Here is an 18,826-nt window from a genome sequence, read left to right as displayed (position 1 = left end):
TAGAAAAATCAATAGACAGTTTAAAAAAATAGTTGAAAATACTCCCTTCATAGAAAATTGTCTGTATGACTGTATGGACGACCTGTCAAGGATCAGTTTTAGAGTTTCCTAGATGCCCAATTAATGCCGGTCTAGGTCTAGCTCACCTGGCTAACTGATTTCCCTCTATTGTAGCAAAAAATATCTACAGCCAAAAGAGATCTCGTTCACCTTGTTGATGATGCAGAGTTCACCCCTATAAGTAAATAAAAGCATCTGCTGAATGACTCATTAATAATAATAATAATAATAAGAAGAAGAAGAAGAAGAAGAAGAAGAAGAAGAAGAAGAAGAAGAAGAAGAAGAAGAAGAAGAAGATAGCATTGGATAGTTCAAGTTGAGCACGAATTGGGGTCTCTCAAACCAGCTGTAAAACTAATCCTTGATAGTCTAACTTGTGACTTCAGAACTTGGGGGCGATACCCCTAACTTTCCCACTAGATAGGGGGGGCTTCTTCATTTACTGACTCGCGCATGCTGGTGTTGGAAGGGAAAGGAGAAAGGATGGGAAACACAACTCCCATGGACGCTAGCATCTCTGGAGAAATTCTCCTGGAGTTCCTCGACACGAAGCTGTTCATCAGCTCGGCGCTCACTGGGGTTGAGGTGTACTCCCCGCAGGCCGGGCCGCCCAAGCTGGGTCCGCACTCCAGGGTGTAGGAGAAGAAGAGGTTCCCGTGATTGAGGGCGCACAAGTTCTCCTGGGACCCTTTCTCCAGCTTCCGAGAGCAGCTTCCCAGAAGGTCATCGTCCCACCCGCTGTCTTCATCCCAGACCTCGAACTTCAGCTCCGTGGCCATGGTGAGCGTGACGCTCCCGAAATCGAAGTAGTGATTCCAGCTTGGGTTGTTGTTCTCCGGCACGACCGAGGTCCTCTCCACCCTGTTCCCTAAGATGACCTTCACGAACCCGTCCGTTTGGCCGTGGTAGTCACCCCAGAGGTTTTCGCCCTTGATCACCTTCACTGTCAGCTTGGCCAGCCCCCTCTGGGTCGGGCAGCACATGCTGTCGATGCCCGCGCCGCTGTGACACACGCAGGAGCAGGAGTCTCCCAGGTTGCTCCGCGACCCCGTGGCACATTTTCCAGAGCAGCTCTGCTGGAGGCCCTTTTCCAAGATGTAGTGAACCACAGCCTTCTTCAGGTTATTCCTGACGGGGCCTTTGAAACGAATCAGGTTGTGCAGGGGCTCCAGTGCGTAGGAGATCATGTCCGGGGTGGTCTTCAAGCTCTCCATCCACTCCTGGTAAGCGCTGGGGTCCGAGGTGGTGGAGAAAAGGAGATCGGCGGACATGGCTTTGCCCCCGGTGATCTCGGTCTGCCGGTCGTTGAAGGAGTCGTGGAAGCTCTGCTTGTTGCTGCTCCTCTTCTTCAGCTCCTGGCAGTGGTGGGCTTTGGCGGCCCCCTCGGCCTTGTCGCTCACCGTGGCCGAGGCTTCCACGTCAAGGCAGTCCTTCACGTCGTTGACGGTCAGCCCGTCCAGCGCGGTTTTGCAAGTTTTTATAGAGGTGATGCTTTTTACTTTGCCGCCCAGCAGCACCTGAAACATATATATAAATATACATATAAATAAACAGTCAGCACTCACATATCACATATTATAGAAGGCTGTGTGGTCCAGTGATTAAAGAAACAGGCTTGTAACCAGAAGGTTACAAATCCCAGCTCAGCCACTGACCCCCTGTGTGTGACCCTGAGCGAGTCGCTTCACCCCCTTGCGCTGCGTCTTTGGGGTGAAGCGTTGTTGTAAGTGACTCTCAGCTGATGCACAGCTCACACGCCCTAGTCTCTTGTAAAGCGCTTTGCGATGGTGGCTCGCTATGAAAGTTGCTATGTAAAACTAAAGATTATTGTTAAAGGTTATATCCGACTCTATAACAGGGGGCAGTTAAAAGAGAGCGACCTGTATCTGGTTATTTCAATTTGGCCTGTTTTAATCCTCGTCCGTTTTTTTCAGGGAACACAAAGAAAACCCGAAAGAACTGCTTTAAAACAAGTATGCTTTGGCTTTCCATTTTAGAGACATCTGGTCCTCACCTTCTTCACATAGTGCGTGCCGTACGTGTCGATCAGCTTGTAGTACAGGGGCTTGCTCTGGCCGTCGTAGTTCCTTGGGAGTTTTTTCACGGTGCGGCCAAACTCTCTGTGGAGTCTGGGTTCGTCCACTACCCTGTAACTGGAGACAGGAAATCCACATTTGTACATTTTACGACATTGGCCGAGCCGGGAATTTGTCCACAGTAAAACGCAAATGGGAATTTTCCCGGCAAGCCATTGTAAACCATCGATTAAATTCAATTACACAAACCAGGTAAGAAATAACACACACACACGGTTGAGAACAAGTTCTATCTATACAAGGCAGATTTATGGGTTACCCACAAATCCCTGGGATTTTAGTTACCCACAAATCCCTTGGATTTCAATTACCAACAAACCCTTTGCCACCAGTCGGTACCTTTTTTCCCACCATGCCGCGATAACATTTACGATAGTTCGCCATGATTTTTTTCAATAGGCTTTACCCTCCTGCCCGGGCTTCACCACGAGAATCTGTGTTGAACCCTTAGCGGTCCGTTTATTCAGCGCTCGTCAGGCGCGTCGTGTCCAATTTATATTCACGCGCGCTGTTTAAAATATTGTTTTTTCAGAGTAAAACAGGTTTAAAAGGCTCTGAATCGCAAAAGGACACTCAGTACTGCATCTCCAGCCCCGCCCCTCGCTCGCTGTATTTTTCACATACCTCTTTATAGACGCGCACTCTGATAAATCCTCTCCTGATCACTCGTTTTATCACCAAACTCCTCAATAATGCGATACGAGTCGTTATTTTATTACTGTAACATCTCTGTAGGGGGTGGGGCTATGAGATACGCCCTTTTTTCGGTTTCATTCGGCCATTGAAAGGTTTTCTCTGTTTTTTCCGGAGACAAAAAACGACTAGAGACCTGTGCTTGACGTCTTTTTGTTGATGCCGGACAGGGTCCAAGACATCAGACTGGAAAGGGTTAACCACGCTTTCATTCTGCATTATTCTGCCATGTTGAACAAGTAAAAAAAAAAAAAAAGACAACAAACACTTTTAACTTGGCATGCCTTAAAAGGAAGCCTTTGGACTCTACCTGTAAAATCTGCAGGAGGTCTCGTGGCTGGTGAAGCTGAACTTATCGCTCTTGGTCTTCTCCATAGAGTACTCGGCCAGCCGGGAATGAGACCCCGCCAGCAGCAGGTTCCCCGATGCCTTGACGGTATTGATTTTCAGATCGAGCTGCCAGTTGTTCTCTATGGAAGACGTGCTGGAGTTGACGAGGGACTCACTCGATTGATGGATGGAGCTGGAGATCTTCGAGCTGCACTTGGGAAGGGCCCGCCAGTCTACCACGGACAGGGGCAGCTTCTGAGCCACGTTCTCCAGAAAGGGGTTCTTGCAAAGGGTGCAGGTCCTGTCTTTCCTCTTCCAGGAGTTGACATCGATGACGTAAGCGCCCTTGCGTTCCATCTTCACGATGTCGAAGCCTTCTCCCGCCAGGTTGTACCCTGGCACGAAGTCGGCTTCTCTGCACTCGGCGGCCGTGCCAGTGGTGCAGGCTTCCGGGAGGGCGGGGCGGAACAGGAAGTGAAGGGTCCAGGACAGGAAGTAGACAAGCTGTCCTTTCATCGTCGTGGGGAAAACCAGCGAGACTCGGAAAGAAAGGAAAACCAACAAAAAAACTTTCCAAAAGGTGCCGTCAATCTGAAAGAAATAAAAAATAAATAAACATCAGTGTCCTGCAGCAAGAGTTTGGTTGGGGAGGGTTGGCTGTTCCTGTCCGTAAGGAAGATGCGGATGAGAAAAACAGGAAGACAGGGAATGAGGGGGATGGGGGAGTCTGAATTAGGGGGGCACAGAAACTCATAGACATACTCTGAATCGCATTCACTTCTGAAAAGACTCCCAAAGGCTTCGTCACCTGTGGACTCCCTTTCTGTGGAGTGTGGTCTCATATACATTATTATACACGGCATCCTAGTTCATATTGGATTCTAGCAGTGTTATTATTATACACGGCATCCTAGTTCATATTGGATTCTAGCAGTGTTATTATTATACACGGCATCCTAGTTCATATTGGATTCTAGCAGTGTTATTATTATACACGGCATCCTAGTTCATACTGGATTCTAGCAGTGTTATTATTACACACGGCATCCTAGTTCACATTGGATTCTAGCAGTGTTATTATTATACACGGCATCCTAGTTCATATTGGATTCTAGCAGTGTTATTATTATACACGGCATCCTAGTTCATATTGGATTCTAGCAGTGTTATTATTATACACGGCATCCTAGTTCATATTGTATTCTAGCAGTGTTATTATTATACACGGCATCCTAGTTCATATTGTATTCTAGCAGTGTTATTATTATACACGGCATCCTAGTTCATATTGGATTCTAGCAGTGTTATTATTATACACGGCATCCTAGTTCATATTGGATTCTAGCAGTGTTATTATTATACACAGCATCCTAGTTCATATTGTATTCTAGCAGTGTTATTATTATACACGGCATCCTAGTTCATATTGTATTCTAGCAGTGTTATTATTATACACGGCATCCTAGTTCATATTGGATTCTAGCAGCAGTGTTATTATTATACACGGCATCCTAGTTCATATTGGATTCTAGCAGTGTTATTATTATACACGGCATCCTAGTTCATATTGGATTCTAGCAGTGTTATTATTATACACGGCATCCTAGTTCATATTGGATTCTAGCAGTGTTATTATTATACACGGCATCCTAGTTCATATTGGATTCTAGCAGTGTTATTATTATACACGGCATCCTAGTTCATATTGGATTCTAGCAGTGTTATTATTATACACAGCATCCTAGTTCATACCATACTGTGTTTCAATATGAAGCTTGCATTGTAACCCTGTTATTACAATATAATATTCGTGCCGTAAATCCAGTATACAATCGTCACAATAATATTGGTTAACCTGATCGTGAATAAAATCAGCAAGATGACAAAAATCGTCACGACCTAAAATACACGTGCAAAGTTATACTTCGAACTTACATTGGACGTATACCTAAGACGCATATATTTGACATTCAAGTATACCTAAGTGTATATAATATAAAATAATTCCATACTATTATTATTATTATTATTATTATTATTATTATTATTATTATTACTAACAATAATAATAATAATATCTGTGAGTTTCTATTATAACAAAGGGCAGATTTTTTTTAGTACAGAACAGGAAATTAAAAGACCCCACAGGAAGTTGCTCATGAGAAGATCAAAGTGTCAGTGGAAACAGGAAGTGAGGCGTGTGGTGGGTTAACTGCTATTTGGTTAGGGGTCGGAGGGGGGGTCTCATTCTCAGACTCAAGCATTTCCAGGAAAGAAAAAGACCGAGCCCAACCAAATAACCAGAAACAGCGTGATTCGCCTGGTGAGTCGTCCCCCCCACGCTACATTTGAATGAATGCAACCACAATAAGACGCTGTTCTTCATGAGATCTGTAGCCTTGCCGATGGAAAAGTCTCGCTGGATCTCTCGGCTTCATCACAAACCCCCCTGGTGGGTATTCTGTCATTGATCTATCCCTTATGAACGCTTCCTCCAGTAACAGCACAGCACAGTGTAATAAAACATAAAGCTTGGGAAAGCATAGGGAAGCATTGTAAACACAGAGAGGTCTTGTAAAGCATAGGGAAGCATTGTAAAGCACAGAGAGGTCTTGGTAAAGCATAGGGAAGCATTGTAAACACAGAGAGGTCTTGTAAAGCATAGGGAAGCATTGTAAAGCACAGAGAGGTCTTGTAAAGCATAGGGAAGCGTTGTAAAGCACAGAGAGGTCTGGTAAAGCATAGGGAAGCATTGTAAAGCACAGAGAGGTCTTGTAAAGCATAGGGAAGCGTTGTAAAGCACAGAGAGGTCTGGTAAAGCATAGGGAAGCATTGTAAAGCACAGAGAGGTCTGGTAAAGCATAGGGAAGCGTTCTCTCTCTCTCTTTCTCTCTGTAATACCTTTGATCTGGGACCACACCAGTGACAGCCACAGTCTATGAGTAATGAGTCATCCAGAGTGCTCTGCATTAACAGGGGTCTGCTTTAGTGGATGATGGTAGTGGATTGTGGAGTTCACGAGCGGTGACATTATTACTGCTGTTATTCTTAGTTTGATCGCTGTTGTTTCTTTCCTGTGAAAAAGTGTCTCTGGTCAGCAGTGTGCAAGAAGTGAAGCAGCAGCACCAGTTCTGCAAACAACCAAAAATTCTAAAAAAAAACCCCAAACCTCCGTCTGGCCTCTGTCACAGTCGCCTTTTATTTATTTATCTGCTTGTTCCTCATTCCGAGCGAGTTTTGAAAACCTGAAAAAGGATCCAGTTGAAGCTCGCTCGCAGGGAACACAACGTGCGCAGAAACCCCTCTCTGCAGGAGATTTAAAAAATAGAAACACAGCCGAAAAGCCCACAGCAAAACCTCAGCTGAACCCACATGCAAGAGAGTCAGCTGCAGCAGACTGAGACCACAGCCATCAATGCCTTTGTTCTTAATCTCAGTCTATATTTAAAATCGCCTCTACCCTCACAGAAATATAGCAGGGGGACATTTCATGTAATTTTGCAATCTTCCCTTGCTTGTGATGTACATTAATTCACCCTGGATTGTCTTGTCCTCTCTGTGCTTTACAATGCTTCCCTGTGCTTTACTAGACCTCTCTGTGCTTTACAATGCTTCCCTATGCTTTACCAGACCTCTCTGTGCATTACAATGCTTCCCTATGCTTTACCAGACCTCTCTGTGCTTTACAATGCTTCCATATGCTTTACCAGAACTCTCTGTGCTTTACAATGCTTCCCTGTGCTTTACCAGACCTCTCTGTGCATTACAATGCTTCCCTATGCTTTACCAGACCTCTCTGTGCTTTACAATGCTTCCCTATGCTTTACCAGACCTCTCTGTGCATTACAATGCTTCCCTATGCTTTACCAGACCTCTCTGTGCTTTACAATGCTTCCCTATGCTTTACCAGACCTCTCTGTGCTTTACAATGCTTCCCTATGCTTTACCAGACCTCTCTGTGCTTTACAATGCTTCCCTATGCTTTCACTGTGCTGCATTACACTTTGCTGTACTTTTAGTTAAAAAAATGACACCTTGAAAGCAGAATAAACATTACAACACACTCTCATGCACCTAATAAGCAAACCCCACTGTCACAGGACACTATTATAAGAACTGTTTCATACATTAGGTGTATGTAGTTACAACATCACAAGATGTACTGAACTAGAAAAAAAAATTACATATATATAATTCTAGCAAAACGTTTCTCGGCTGGTCTCATTCGTGACTTCCCCTTCAGTTCAATTGTCTTCATCTTTTAGTTTTTGATGACCTCTGAAAGGACAATGAAATTTAAAAAAATCGAATAAATTTGCAGCTTACCTCTGAATGTTCTAGCGCACTATAGCTGGGTCTCTACTGCCAGAGGATGTGAAGGTAGGTAGGTGAAATGTGGGGGGGGGTCATCTTATCTTGCTATTTATGTAACATGTGACTTCAAGACAGAGAAATTCACACCCTGCTTGTCGACAACAGCTGTGGTGAGATTTCTTGTGTCAGTTAGTCACTTGCTGAAGGTTTCCACATGAGATGAGTAATCTTGCTTTGGTCTCTATTGTTTGGTTCATTAGTTTCACTAGGGCTTTTAGAGAGGCTGTCACGTTTGCCACGATCAGTTTGCAAGGGTCGTTTCCCCTTGGTTTGTACTGTGCATGTAACGTTAGTTTATCAATGCTAGGTTTGGTTTTATTTTTTTGTTTTTTATATGCTCTGCCAGACCTCTCTGTGCTTTACAATGCTTCCCTATGCTTTACCACACCTTTCTGTGCTTTACAATGCTTCCCTGTGCTTTAACAGACCTCTCCGTGCTTTACAATACTTCCCTATGCTTTACCAGACCTCTCTGTGCTTTACAATGCTTCCCTATGCTTTACCAGACCTCTCTGTGCTTTACAATGCTTCCCTATGCTTTACCAGACCTCTCTGTGCTTTACAATGCTTCCCTATGCTTTACCAGACCTCTCTGTGCTTTACAATGTTTTAGACAAAAGTTTCTAAAGAATAAAAGAAAAACCTAGCAACCAGTTTTTTTTTGTTGACGCTCCAGTTCGTTTACATACCCCTACATCATTTCCAGCAATAAGGACCATCCTACCTAAAGTTTCTTGTAAATGTTTCATGTCAGTGAGAACCTCTTCCCCCGCCCCCCCCCCCCCCCCCCGGGGGGGATTTAACACCAGTTAACAAACCACAACCCTCACGTCTTGTTTCTATTGAAACAGCAATCCACAACTAAGCTTTGATCTCCCCCAATTTCCTGTGAGGGGATTACTTGAATATCTGCTGATTAGCAAACATCTGTCTGTCAAATATTTCACCAGAACACTTCACAGCTATCTGCGTGTCTGTCTGTCTGTCTATCTGTATTCTGGTCTAGATAGAGCAAAATATGGTGCAAAACTATCTAATCCGGCAACCGTGAGACTGAACTTGTGTGCCGGATTATAGCGACGCAGTCAAATCACGTACCTAAAAAAATTAAAATAAAAATGAGAACGGTAGAATTGACAAAGCATTTAAACACAAAAAAACCCTCTATTGCAGGTACATACAGCAGAAGTCCTGTCCGGGTCCACTAGGTAACTGTGTTTGCTGTGTTCATTTCAAACGTTACTTTACTTCGTTTTTGTTTGGTTTTTTTGTTGGTTTTTTTCTCAGTTCTGCAAAACAAAACCCTGTTAACCACGGAGGTGTGAATGTTCGAGAACATTTTGAACACTTTGTTCCAGTACTGCGTGCGTAACACATGTACTGTGCAAATGAAAATACAGACGTGGGTTTACCTTCCTATCTATCTCTCTATCTAGCCATCTATCTGTCCATCTATCTGTCTATCTATCCATCCATCTATCTATCTCTGCCTATCAATCCATCTGCCTGCCTGTCTATTACAATGCACACTTTAGTATTATAATGTATTTATCCTACCTATATTACTGGTAGCTGCATAGACATTTATGCAGAAGGTTTACAAATATGACAACATCATCAGTCCTCTTTATGGCGATGCTTCCCTATGCTTTACCAGACCTCTCTGTGCTTTACAATGCTTCCCTGTGCTTTACTAGACCTCTCTGTGCTTTACAATGCTTCCCTATGCTTTACCAGACCTCTCTGTGCTTTACAATGCTTCCCTGTGCTTTACCAGACCTCTCTGTGCTTTACAATGCTTCCCTATGCTTTACAAGACCTCTCTGTGCTTTACAATGCTTCCCTATGCTTTACCAGACCTCTCTGTGCTTTACAATGCTTCCCTATGCTTTACCAGACCTCTCTGTGTTTACAATGCTTCCCTATGCTTTACAAGACCTCTCTGTGCTTTACAATGCTTCCCTATGCTTTACCACACTTCTGTGCTTTACAGTGCTTCCCTATGCTTTACCAGACCTCTCTGTGCTTTACAATGCTTCCCTATGCTTTACCAGACCTCTCTGTGCTTTACAATGCTTCCCTATGCTTTACAAGACCTCTCTGTGCTTTACAATGCTTCCCTATGCTTTACAAGACCTCTCTGTGTTTACAATGCTTCCCTATGCTTTCCCAAGCTTTATGTTTTATTACACTGTGCTGTGCTGTTACTGGAGGAAGCGTTCATAAGGGATAGATCAATGACAGAATACCCACCAGGGGGGTTTGTGATGAAGCCGAGAGATCCAGCGAGACTTTTCCATCGGCAAGGCTACAGATCTCATGAAGAACAGCGTCTTATTGTGGTTGCATTCATTCAAATGTAGCTTCCCTGTGCTTTACCAGACCTCTCTGTGCTTTACAATGCTTCCCTATGCTTTACCACACTTCTGTGCTTTACAATGCTTCCCTATGCTTTAGCAGACCTCTCTGTGCTTTGTTATCTGCTGCTGTTTATCAGTATATTAAACTCTCAGAACATGGTCCATATGAGCTGCAAAACCCTGTGGGAACCCAGTGCAGGAAGCCCTGGTGTTAATATAAGTTTTGCAATTGCAACAGCTAGCCCCAGTTGCAATGTGCTTAACTTTGCCACTTTCACTAGGAATGCATGTTTGCAATAATTCCAGACGGTTTAAAACAGCAGGGGTAGAAATACAGCTCCCACGGCACAGCAGTGTGATCCAGTCCTGCTTTCACTAGGAGTTTAATAATCAGACTCCTGCTGCACAGCAGTGTGATCCAGTCCTGCTTTCACTAGGAGTTTAATAATCAGACTGATCCGCTGCACATCAAAGTGTGATCCAGTATATGCTTTCCTAGGGCTGTATTTTCAAATGACATCAATATAAAGTATTCGATAGAGTTTGCAGTAAATATTGTTGTTTTTTTTTTTTTTTTTTAATTATTCAATTTTTTGTTTCCTGTGCAGAACTAGCACAAGATCCGCTCAAAAGAGGAGAAAAAACAGACTTTGCAATTTCTCTAACACTTCATACTAAAATATGGGTGTGCTTGACTAAAATCTTGCAAGGATGAAGCAAGCAACACAATGCAAGGGAACTATATTGTAGTGTCAAACTGAACAGGCTTGTGGGGCTCTGTCTGTCTGTCTGTCTGTCTGTCTGTCTGCAGCTTTAATGAAACTAAACTATTTTCAGAATGCAGTAAACTAACACAGACACCAAGAAGAAGGGATTATATTGTAGTCTGTCCAGCTTTTCAGAGGAATATCTTTATTCTGGCAATTATCAACATTTGAAAATAAAAGTTTTCATTTTCTCGTATTGCATGTTGCATGAAAGTTGTTTCAAGGCAATTTCAACACTGTATTTTTCACGCGATCGGCAAAGCACAGGACTCATAAGAACAAATTCTCTGCTGTGCAGCACTTCGAATTCCCCCAGTCCAGTCCAAATGATTTTTTCGAGCCCAATCGTTCGCAGTTCCAGATTCATCATTTCATGTACTTTCAACGATAAGCCAATTTGTTTGAAAAATTATTTTAAAAAAAAAAGTCCTCTGTATTTATGTATTGCAAGTTTGTGGCTGATATTCTACTATAACTATTTAGAATTGCAAATCCTGCAGCATAATTTTGACTAGCATAAAACTGTAACAGAAAACCTCATTGAGTTATGATTTCAGCCAACAATATCGCAGGATCGCGTACACAGAAGTGACTCCGTCCCCCCCTTTTCTACTGCAGCGCCCCCTATTGAAAAGGGGTCACTTCTGCTCCTCGCAGTGCTTGCTGAAGTCGTCGGCTTCCTTATGCACCCCGATCTCCTCCCAGGTCACCTCCGCGGACTTCTCCAGGTAGACAGCGGCCGCTGTCGCTAGCGTCTGAAAAGTCGCGATGGGCACGGCCACGGGGATGGGCGTGGCCATCACGGGCTGATCCGGCAATCCCTCCACCCCACCTGGGGTGGGCAGGTCCCGGTGGGTCCTCTCATGCTTTCTCAGGTAGGCGGCGAACAGGAACCCCTTCCCGCAGTGGGCGCAGGTGTGGGGTCGCTCCCTGGAGTGGATCCTCTCGTGCTTGCGGAGCCCGGCCCTGTTCAGGAAGGCCTTGCCACACTCCTCGCAGGCGTGGCTCCGTGGTTCCGCGTGGCTCGCCTTCTCGTGCCTGCGCAGGTCGTCCGCGGTGGCGAAGGCGACGCTGCAGCGCGGGCAGGGGAACGGGACGCACTCGTGGGACCGCAGAGAGGCCCAGCTGCCGAAAACGGCCCGGCAGCGCTCGCAGCAGAAGCCGGATACTGCCCCGGACGTGGATTCTTCCACTGGCAGCTGCTGCTGCTGCTGCTGCTCTCCTCCACCTCCTCCACCTCCTCCACTTCCTCCACCATCTCCTCCTCCACCTCCTCTGGCAGGCTTTTCGGTCAAGTGCGTACGCTCGTGTTTGCGCAAGCTGGAGGAGACCACGAAGCACTTGCAGCAGAGGGCGCACTTGAACGGCCGCTCCCCGGAATGCACACGGCGGTGCTTGTTGAGGGAGGAGCGCTCGGCGAACGCCTTGCCGCACTCCTGGCACGGGAACGGCCGCTGCCCGCTGTGGACCAGCGCGTGCCGGCGCAAGTCCCAGGACGCCACGAAAGCCTTGTCGCAATCCGGGCACTTGTACGGCCGCTGGCCCGAATGGATCCTCTGGTGGACAGCCAGGTCCGCGGGCTGACGGAACCGCTTGGCGCACTTGTCGCACTGGTAAGGCTTGACCCCGGAGTGCGCCCTCTGGTGGCGGCGGAAGCTGGAAGGGTCGGAGAACATTTTGCCGCACTGCGGGCAGAGGAAGGGCTTTTCCCCGGAGTGCGTGCGCAGGTGGCTCTGGTAGGAAGAGAGCTGGGTGAACTCTTTGCCGCACTGCTCGCACCGGTAAGGCTTCCTCTCCGAGTGGATCCGGAGGTGGCAGGCCAGCGAGGAGGAACGGGAGAAGGCTTTGCCACAGTCGGAGCACAGGTAGGGCTTCTCCCCCGTGTGCGAGCGCTGGTGGTTCTTCAGGTCCTTCAGCTCGGTGTAGGTCTTGCCGCACTCGCTACAGGCGTAAGGTCGATGACCCTGGTGGTTCCGACGGTGTTTTCGGAACACAGAGGGGTCGGCAAACTCCTTCCCGCATTCCGTGCAGGAGTAGGGCTTCTCTCCCGTGTGGGACCTGTAGGAGAAGCAAAAGGGTTTGACAAAAAAAAAAATTATTGACGCTAACACAGACACTGAGAAGCAGGGATTATATTGTAGCGTCAAACTGAACAGGATTGTGGGGCTCTGTCTGTTTGTCTGTCTGTCTGTCTCTCTCTCTCTCTCTGTCTATCTGCAGCTTTAATGAAACTAAACTCTTTTCAGAGTGCAGTAAACTAACACAGACACCAAGAAGAAGGGATTATATTGTAGAGTCAAACTGAACAGGATTGTGAGGCTCTGTCTGTCTGTCTGTCTGTCTGTAGCTTTAATGAAACTAAACTCTTTTCAGAGTGCAGTAAACTAACACAGACATCAAGAAGAAGGGATTATATTGCAGAGTCAAACTGAACAGGATTGTGAGGCTCTGTCTGTCTGTCTGCCTGCCTGCCTGTCTGCCTGTAGCTTTAACGAAAATAACTGGATGTCTTAAAAATTGAGAAGGCTAAAAAACGACACAGACCTGACGTGAACCTTCAGCTTGGAGAGCGTGGGGTAGCTCTTGGGGCACTGGGGGCAGCAGTGAGGCCTCTCTCCAGAGTGCTGGCTCATGTGAATGCGAAGGCAGACGGCTTGCATGAAAGCCTTCCCGCACTCCGAGCACACGAAGGGCTTCTCGCCCGTGTGGCTGCGCGAGTGGTTCCGAAGCTCCACGGACGACTTGTACGCCTTGCGGCAGAGCGGGCACTGGAACGGGCGCGCGGAGGAGTGTGACCGCTGGTGCTTGGAGAGCAGCGCCCGCGTTTCGAAGGCCTTGGGGCAGTCGGCGCAGCGGTGCTTGCGTTCCTTGGCGTGGGTGGCGCGGTGAGGCTGCAGGAGGGCGAGGCTGGGGAAAGCCTTGCGGCAGACGGAGCAGCGGTAGGTGCGGCCGCGACCGCCCTTCCCGCGCCGGCCAGCAGGGGGCGTGCGGCCCCCACTGTCGTTGGTTTCTTCCGTTTTGTGGGCGGCCGGAGTTTTGACGGGTTCTGGTGAAGATGACATTTTTTTTTTTGGGGGGGTGGGGGGGGGGGGGGGGGGGTGGCGGAGGGTATTTCTGCGGTCAGGAATATAGAGAACGTGGCATTGTTATTGCAGGGCTGGGAATCAGACTCCTAGGACATAGCAGTGTGATCCAATCCAGGGTGGCATCAGCTTGACTCCAGTGTGCACTAGCAAGCTCAGGTGTGTCAGATTATTAAACTACCAGTGAAATCAGCCCCAGTGTGTCTAGCTGTGCAGCTCAGTCTGTTGATTATTAAACTCCTAGTGAAAGCAGGACTGGATCACACTGCTGTGCAGCGGGAGTCTGATTATTAAACTCCTAGTGAAAGCAGGACTGGATCACACTGCTGTGCAGCGGGAGTCTGATTGAAAGCAGGACTGGATCACACTGCTGTGCAGCGGGAGTCTGATTATTAAACTCCTAGTGAAAGCAGGACTGGATCACACTGCTGTGCAGCGGGAGTCTGATTATTAAACTCCTAGTGAAAGCAGGACTGGATCACACTGCTGTGCAGCGGGAGTCTGATTATTAAACTCCTAGTGAAAGCAGGACTGGATCACACTGCTGTGCAGCGGGAGTCTGATTATTAAACTCCTAGTGAAAGCAGGACTGGATCACACTGCTGTGCAGCGGGAGTCTGATTATTAAACTCCTAGTGAAACCAGGACTGGATCACACTGCTGTGCAGCGGGAGTCTGATTATTAAACTCCTAGTGAAAGCAGGACTGGATCACACTGCTGTGCAGCGGGAGTCTGATTATTAAACTCCTAGTGAAAGCAGGACTGGATCACACTGCTGTGCAGCGGGAGTCTGATTATTAAACTCCTAGTGAAAGCAGGACTGGATCACACTGCTGTGCAGCGGGAGTCTGATTATTAAACTCCTAGTGAAAGCAGGACTGGATCACACTGCTGTGCAGCGGGAGTCTGATTATTAAACTCCTAGTGAAAGCAGGACTGGATCACACTGCTGTGCAGCGGGAGTCTGATTATTAAACTCCTAGTGAAAGCAGGACTGGATCACACTGCTGTGCAGCGGGAGTCTGATTATTAAACTCCTAGTGAAAGCAGGACTGGATCACACTGCTGTGCAGCCAGAAATGTATTTCCATCCTTGCAGCCCTAGTGTAAATACGGCTCCTAATAACATCTCAATTAAAGTCTCACTTGGATATTTGAAATTAAAGAGTGCTTTCAAAATGTAACGTACAGTATCTATGCATCTCCCGGTCCTAAAATTTTGGGTGATGCCAGAAATGTATTTTTCACATCTATTGAACTGTTGAAGGAAAACGGTTAAATATGAAGAGAGATATTGTTTGTCGAACCAGACTTAAGAAGATGGAAATGTTATCAGCAGAGTATGGGGTTTGCCAATTTATATTCGTCTATTGGTAATACAGTCTCCTTAATAATTGACTTGAAAGAGTGCTTTCACCCTGGTGTGTACACCGTATCTCGTCATAAATCCTCCTACTTTTAGGACATCACGGTTAAAGACGCAGTGTGGGGGGTTCTGCGTCGTGTTCCTCGCCAATTCACTGATCGAGTCTGCAGTGGTGGTGGGGGTGACACTCCACTTCGCTGAGCGAGTCCCTACCCCTGTGTGTGGGGGTGTTTTCTCGTCGTGTTCCTCCCACTTCGCTGACCGCAGCACAAGGACGTCGACTCCCCCATTCTCTCTATAACAAACAGCTTGGCTGAATTTCTTACTTACAACAACGTCTCACCCCAAAGACGCAGCACAAGGAGGTGAAGCGACTCGCTCAGGGATGGGGACACACACCCCCCAAAGACGCAGCACAAGGAGGGGAAGTGACTAGCTCAGGGACGGACACACACACACACACACACACACAGGCTGAGCTGGGATTTGAACCTCCTGGTATCAAGACCCCTTTTCTTGAACCAGGGAGACCACGCATTACATTCTGAAGTTTCTTATGGAATTTAATAGAACAAAAATAAATAAATTTAGAAAAAACATTTTTTAAAAAGGCTGGACCCCTGCTGGTCAGCTGATTTTCATTCCAACCCAGCTCTGAATTACTGAACCAGACCCTTCCTCCAAGTGATCTTTTGCTTAATTAGACCTTTTTAATTGTTTTCAGCTCTTAAACAGCTGCACAGTTCAAGTTAGCTATAACATTTTACAAGGAACTTGAACTCTGCAGCTTTTTAGGAGCTGAAAACAATTAAAAAGAAAAACCAACACACACACATTTACATAGCACATTTAGTAATGTGCTATATTAATAATAATAATAATAATAATAATAATAATAATAATAATAGATTATTATAAAATGCCTCCGTTTATTAAATTATAGTATATTGTACATTCGAATATATTTATAAACTTAGTTTTTGCTACCGCATTTGGTAAAAAAAAAAAAACATGTTTACGAACCGTATATTTCTTTATGACAAACTGGAGAACATTTTTATTTTTTTTTAAATGACTAGTGCATTAAACATAACAAAAAACACATATACTCTAGACGCGAAACGCAGTCAAAAGCCGGCAATGCGTTAAATTCAGATATTTTTATTTTTTTAAACACAAAAATCTATATAGCGCTATAAAATAACAAAAAAATGATCTCAAAATGGCTGGCTTTAGGACCGCAGGGTGGAGTACAGATCCAAAAATACGCTCACGTACCGATAAACTATTAGTATTATTATTTTATTATCTACTTTGTATTGTTTTTAATTTGTTTGTTGATCGACTCTTTAAGTTCAGACGAAACATTTATTCATTTATCCTATTAATTTATTAAAACAACGCCGCGCAATGCAACAAAGTTACCCAAAATGGCTGGCTTTAGGACCGACCAGGCTAGAGATAACAAGGAAGGCTTTAAATAAAAAAAAATAAAAAGCTGCCTGTGATATCGTTGAGCTATTTAACCGTTGATATTTCGAGGTGTTTTAGACAATTGTTCTCTGCTTACCTTTGTAATGTATATATGTAGAGAATATATTATTTACTGGTGTTTTCGGGCTGAGTCCTGAGCCTTCTCTTGGTTTTGCAAAATGTCTACAGTCGGACATGAAAAAGGGAGAGACCTGTTAAAGGGGCTGTCTTTAGGTTTTGTTAAGGGAGGGGAGACGGGAAATGCTTTTTCTTTTTCTTTTTTGCTGGGGGGACCATGAACAAACATAACCACTCAACAAACTTTGAAAAAACAAAATAATAATTGAACAATTTCTCATAAAATGTGTGTTTCCCCCACACTCATATAGAAACACGCCTACGAACAGATATAGATAATGCTGTTATTATTATTATTATTTAATAATATAATAATATAATGGAATTATTAATACTCCGACACACTAGGCCAACAATTTTCCCGAAAAGTTCAATCCCAGCTCAGCCACTGACTCACTGGGTGTGGGGTGGGGGGGGGGGGGGGGGGGGGCTATGAATTAGACTTAAAAGTTCACAATGTCCCGTTCCAGTCCAGGACATGTCCAGCTTCATATTTAAACACAGTGTCGTTTACACTTTCACAGCAAATGTAATTCATTCTCCGAGCACTAGGTTTCGCTCAAGAGCGTCTCAATCGAGACTCCTTGAGGAGGTAGTCTCCACATCAACAAGTTTCTCCTTCCAATAACAAAACCTCTGCCTTCCTGTTTTGCGTCTCATCTGAGCTACGGAGCAGTCTCTTCCAATAGGACCTCGTTTGTTTTGCGTCTCAAGAAGGACGGAGCTACAAGGAGGTGAAGTGACTCGATCAGGGTCTCTCACACACACAGGATCAGCCCCTAGTGTTCTGTAAGATGGTCAGCGCTCCTTTAAAGGGAGGGGCCAGTGATCCTGTTAATAAAGCTAATAAGAGGTGAGAGAATGGATTTTAAAGATGGTCAGCACTCCTTTAAAGGGAGGGGCCAGTGATCATGTTAATAAAGCTAATAAGAGGTGAGAGAATGGATTTTAAAGATGGTCAGCACTCCTTTAAAGGGAGGGGCCAGTGATCCTGTTAATAAAGCTAATAAGAGGTGAGAGAATGGATTTTAAAGATGGTCAGCGCTCCTTTAAAGGGAGGGGCCAGTGATCCTGTTAATAAAGCTAATAAGAGGTGAGAGAATGGATTTTAAAGATGGTCAGCGCTCCTTTAAAGGGAGGGGCCAGTGATCCTGTTAATAAAGCTAATAAGAGGTGAGAGAATGGATTTTAAAGATGGTCAGCGCTCCTTTAAAGGGAGGGGCCAGTGATCCTGTTAATAAAGCTAATAAGAGGTGAGAGAATGGATTTTAAAGATGGTCAGCGCTCCTTTAAAGGGAGGGGCCAGTGATCATGTTAATAAAGCTAATAAGAGGTGAGAGAATGGATTTTAAAGATGGTCAGCGCTCCTTTAAAGGGAGGGGCAAGTGATACTGTTAATAAAGCTAATAAGAGGTGAGAGAATGGATTTTAAAGATGGTCAGCGCTCCTTTAAAGGGAGGGGCCAGTGATCCTGTTAATAAAGCTAATAAGAGGTGAGAGAATGGATTTTAAAGATGGTCAGCGCTCCTTTAAAGGGAGGGGCCAGTGATCCTGTTAATAAAGCTAATAAGAGGTGAGAGAATGGATTTTAAAGATGGTCAGCGCTCCTTTAAAGGGAGGGGCCAGTGATCCTGTTAATAAAGCTAATAAGAGGTGAGAGAATGGATTTTAAAGATGGTCAGCGCTCCTTTAAAGGGAGGGGCCAGTGATAATGTTAATAAAGCTAATAAGAGGTGAGAGAATGGATTTTAAAGATGGTCAGCGCTCCTTTAAAGGGAGGGGCCAGTGATCCTGTTAATAAAGCTAATAAGAGGTGAGAGAATGGATTTTAAAGATGGTCAGCGCTCCTTTAAAGGGAGGGGCCAGTGATCCTGTTAATAAAGCTAATAAGAGGTGAGAGAATGGATTTTAAAGATGGTCAGCGCTCCTTTAAAGGGAGGGGCCAGTGATCCTGTTAATAAAGCTAATAAGAGGTGAGAGAATGGATTTTAAAGATGGTCAGCGCTCCTTTAAAGGGAGGGGCCAGTGATCCTGTTAATAAAGCTAATAAGAGGTGAGAGAATGGATTTTAAAGATGGTCAGCGC

The 18,826-nt window shown here is 45.3% G+C and overlaps 2 protein-coding genes across 4 annotated transcripts in view; both read right to left on the bottom strand.

Annotated features, from left to right (window-relative positions):
• Positions 1-301: 301 nt before the first annotated feature.
• On the bottom strand, positions 302-16,840 carry LOC121306777 (perforin-1-like). Of its 3 annotated transcripts, none has more exons than XM_041238702.1 (4): positions 6,081-6,777; positions 3,160-3,770; positions 2,075-2,213; positions 302-1,577 (listed from the first exon to the last, which is right to left on the bottom strand). In XM_041238702.1, the coding sequence occupies exons 1-4, from the start codon at positions 6,147-6,149 to the stop codon at positions 477-479; spliced, it is 1,920 nt and encodes a 639-aa protein (XP_041094636.1). In that variant the 5' UTR covers positions 6,150-6,777; the 3' UTR covers positions 302-476. The 3 variants fall into 3 exon arrangements, with proteins under 3 accessions (XP_041094636.1, XP_041094638.1, XP_041094637.1); XM_041238704.1 differs by lacking the exon at positions 6,081-6,777 and adding an exon at positions 16,701-16,840 and having other exon boundaries at positions 303-1,577; XM_041238703.1 differs by lacking the exon at positions 6,081-6,777 and adding an exon at positions 7,506-7,897 and having other exon boundaries at positions 303-1,577.
• The window catches only part of znf646 (zinc finger protein 646), a 22,624-nt gene continuing 14,602 nt past the window's right edge, over positions 10,805-18,826 (bottom strand). The window contains exons 4-5 of the mRNA XM_041238747.1: positions 13,225-13,794; positions 10,805-12,738 (exon numbers count right to left, since the gene is read on the bottom strand). Coding sequence (XP_041094681.1) covers positions 11,319-12,738; positions 13,225-13,794 — 1,990 coding nt within the window. The 3' untranslated portion in view covers positions 10,805-11,318. The remainder of the gene's footprint in view (positions 12,739-13,224; positions 13,795-18,826) is intronic.

Source organism: Polyodon spathula, chromosome 50, assembly GCF_017654505.1.
Source record: "Polyodon spathula isolate WHYD16114869_AA chromosome 50, ASM1765450v1, whole genome shotgun sequence".
Lineage (NCBI taxonomy): Eukaryota > Metazoa > Chordata > Actinopteri > Acipenseriformes > Polyodontidae > Polyodon > Polyodon spathula.
The sequence above is the reverse complement of the archived record's forward strand: the minus strand, read 5'-3'. Positions and strand labels throughout refer to the sequence as shown.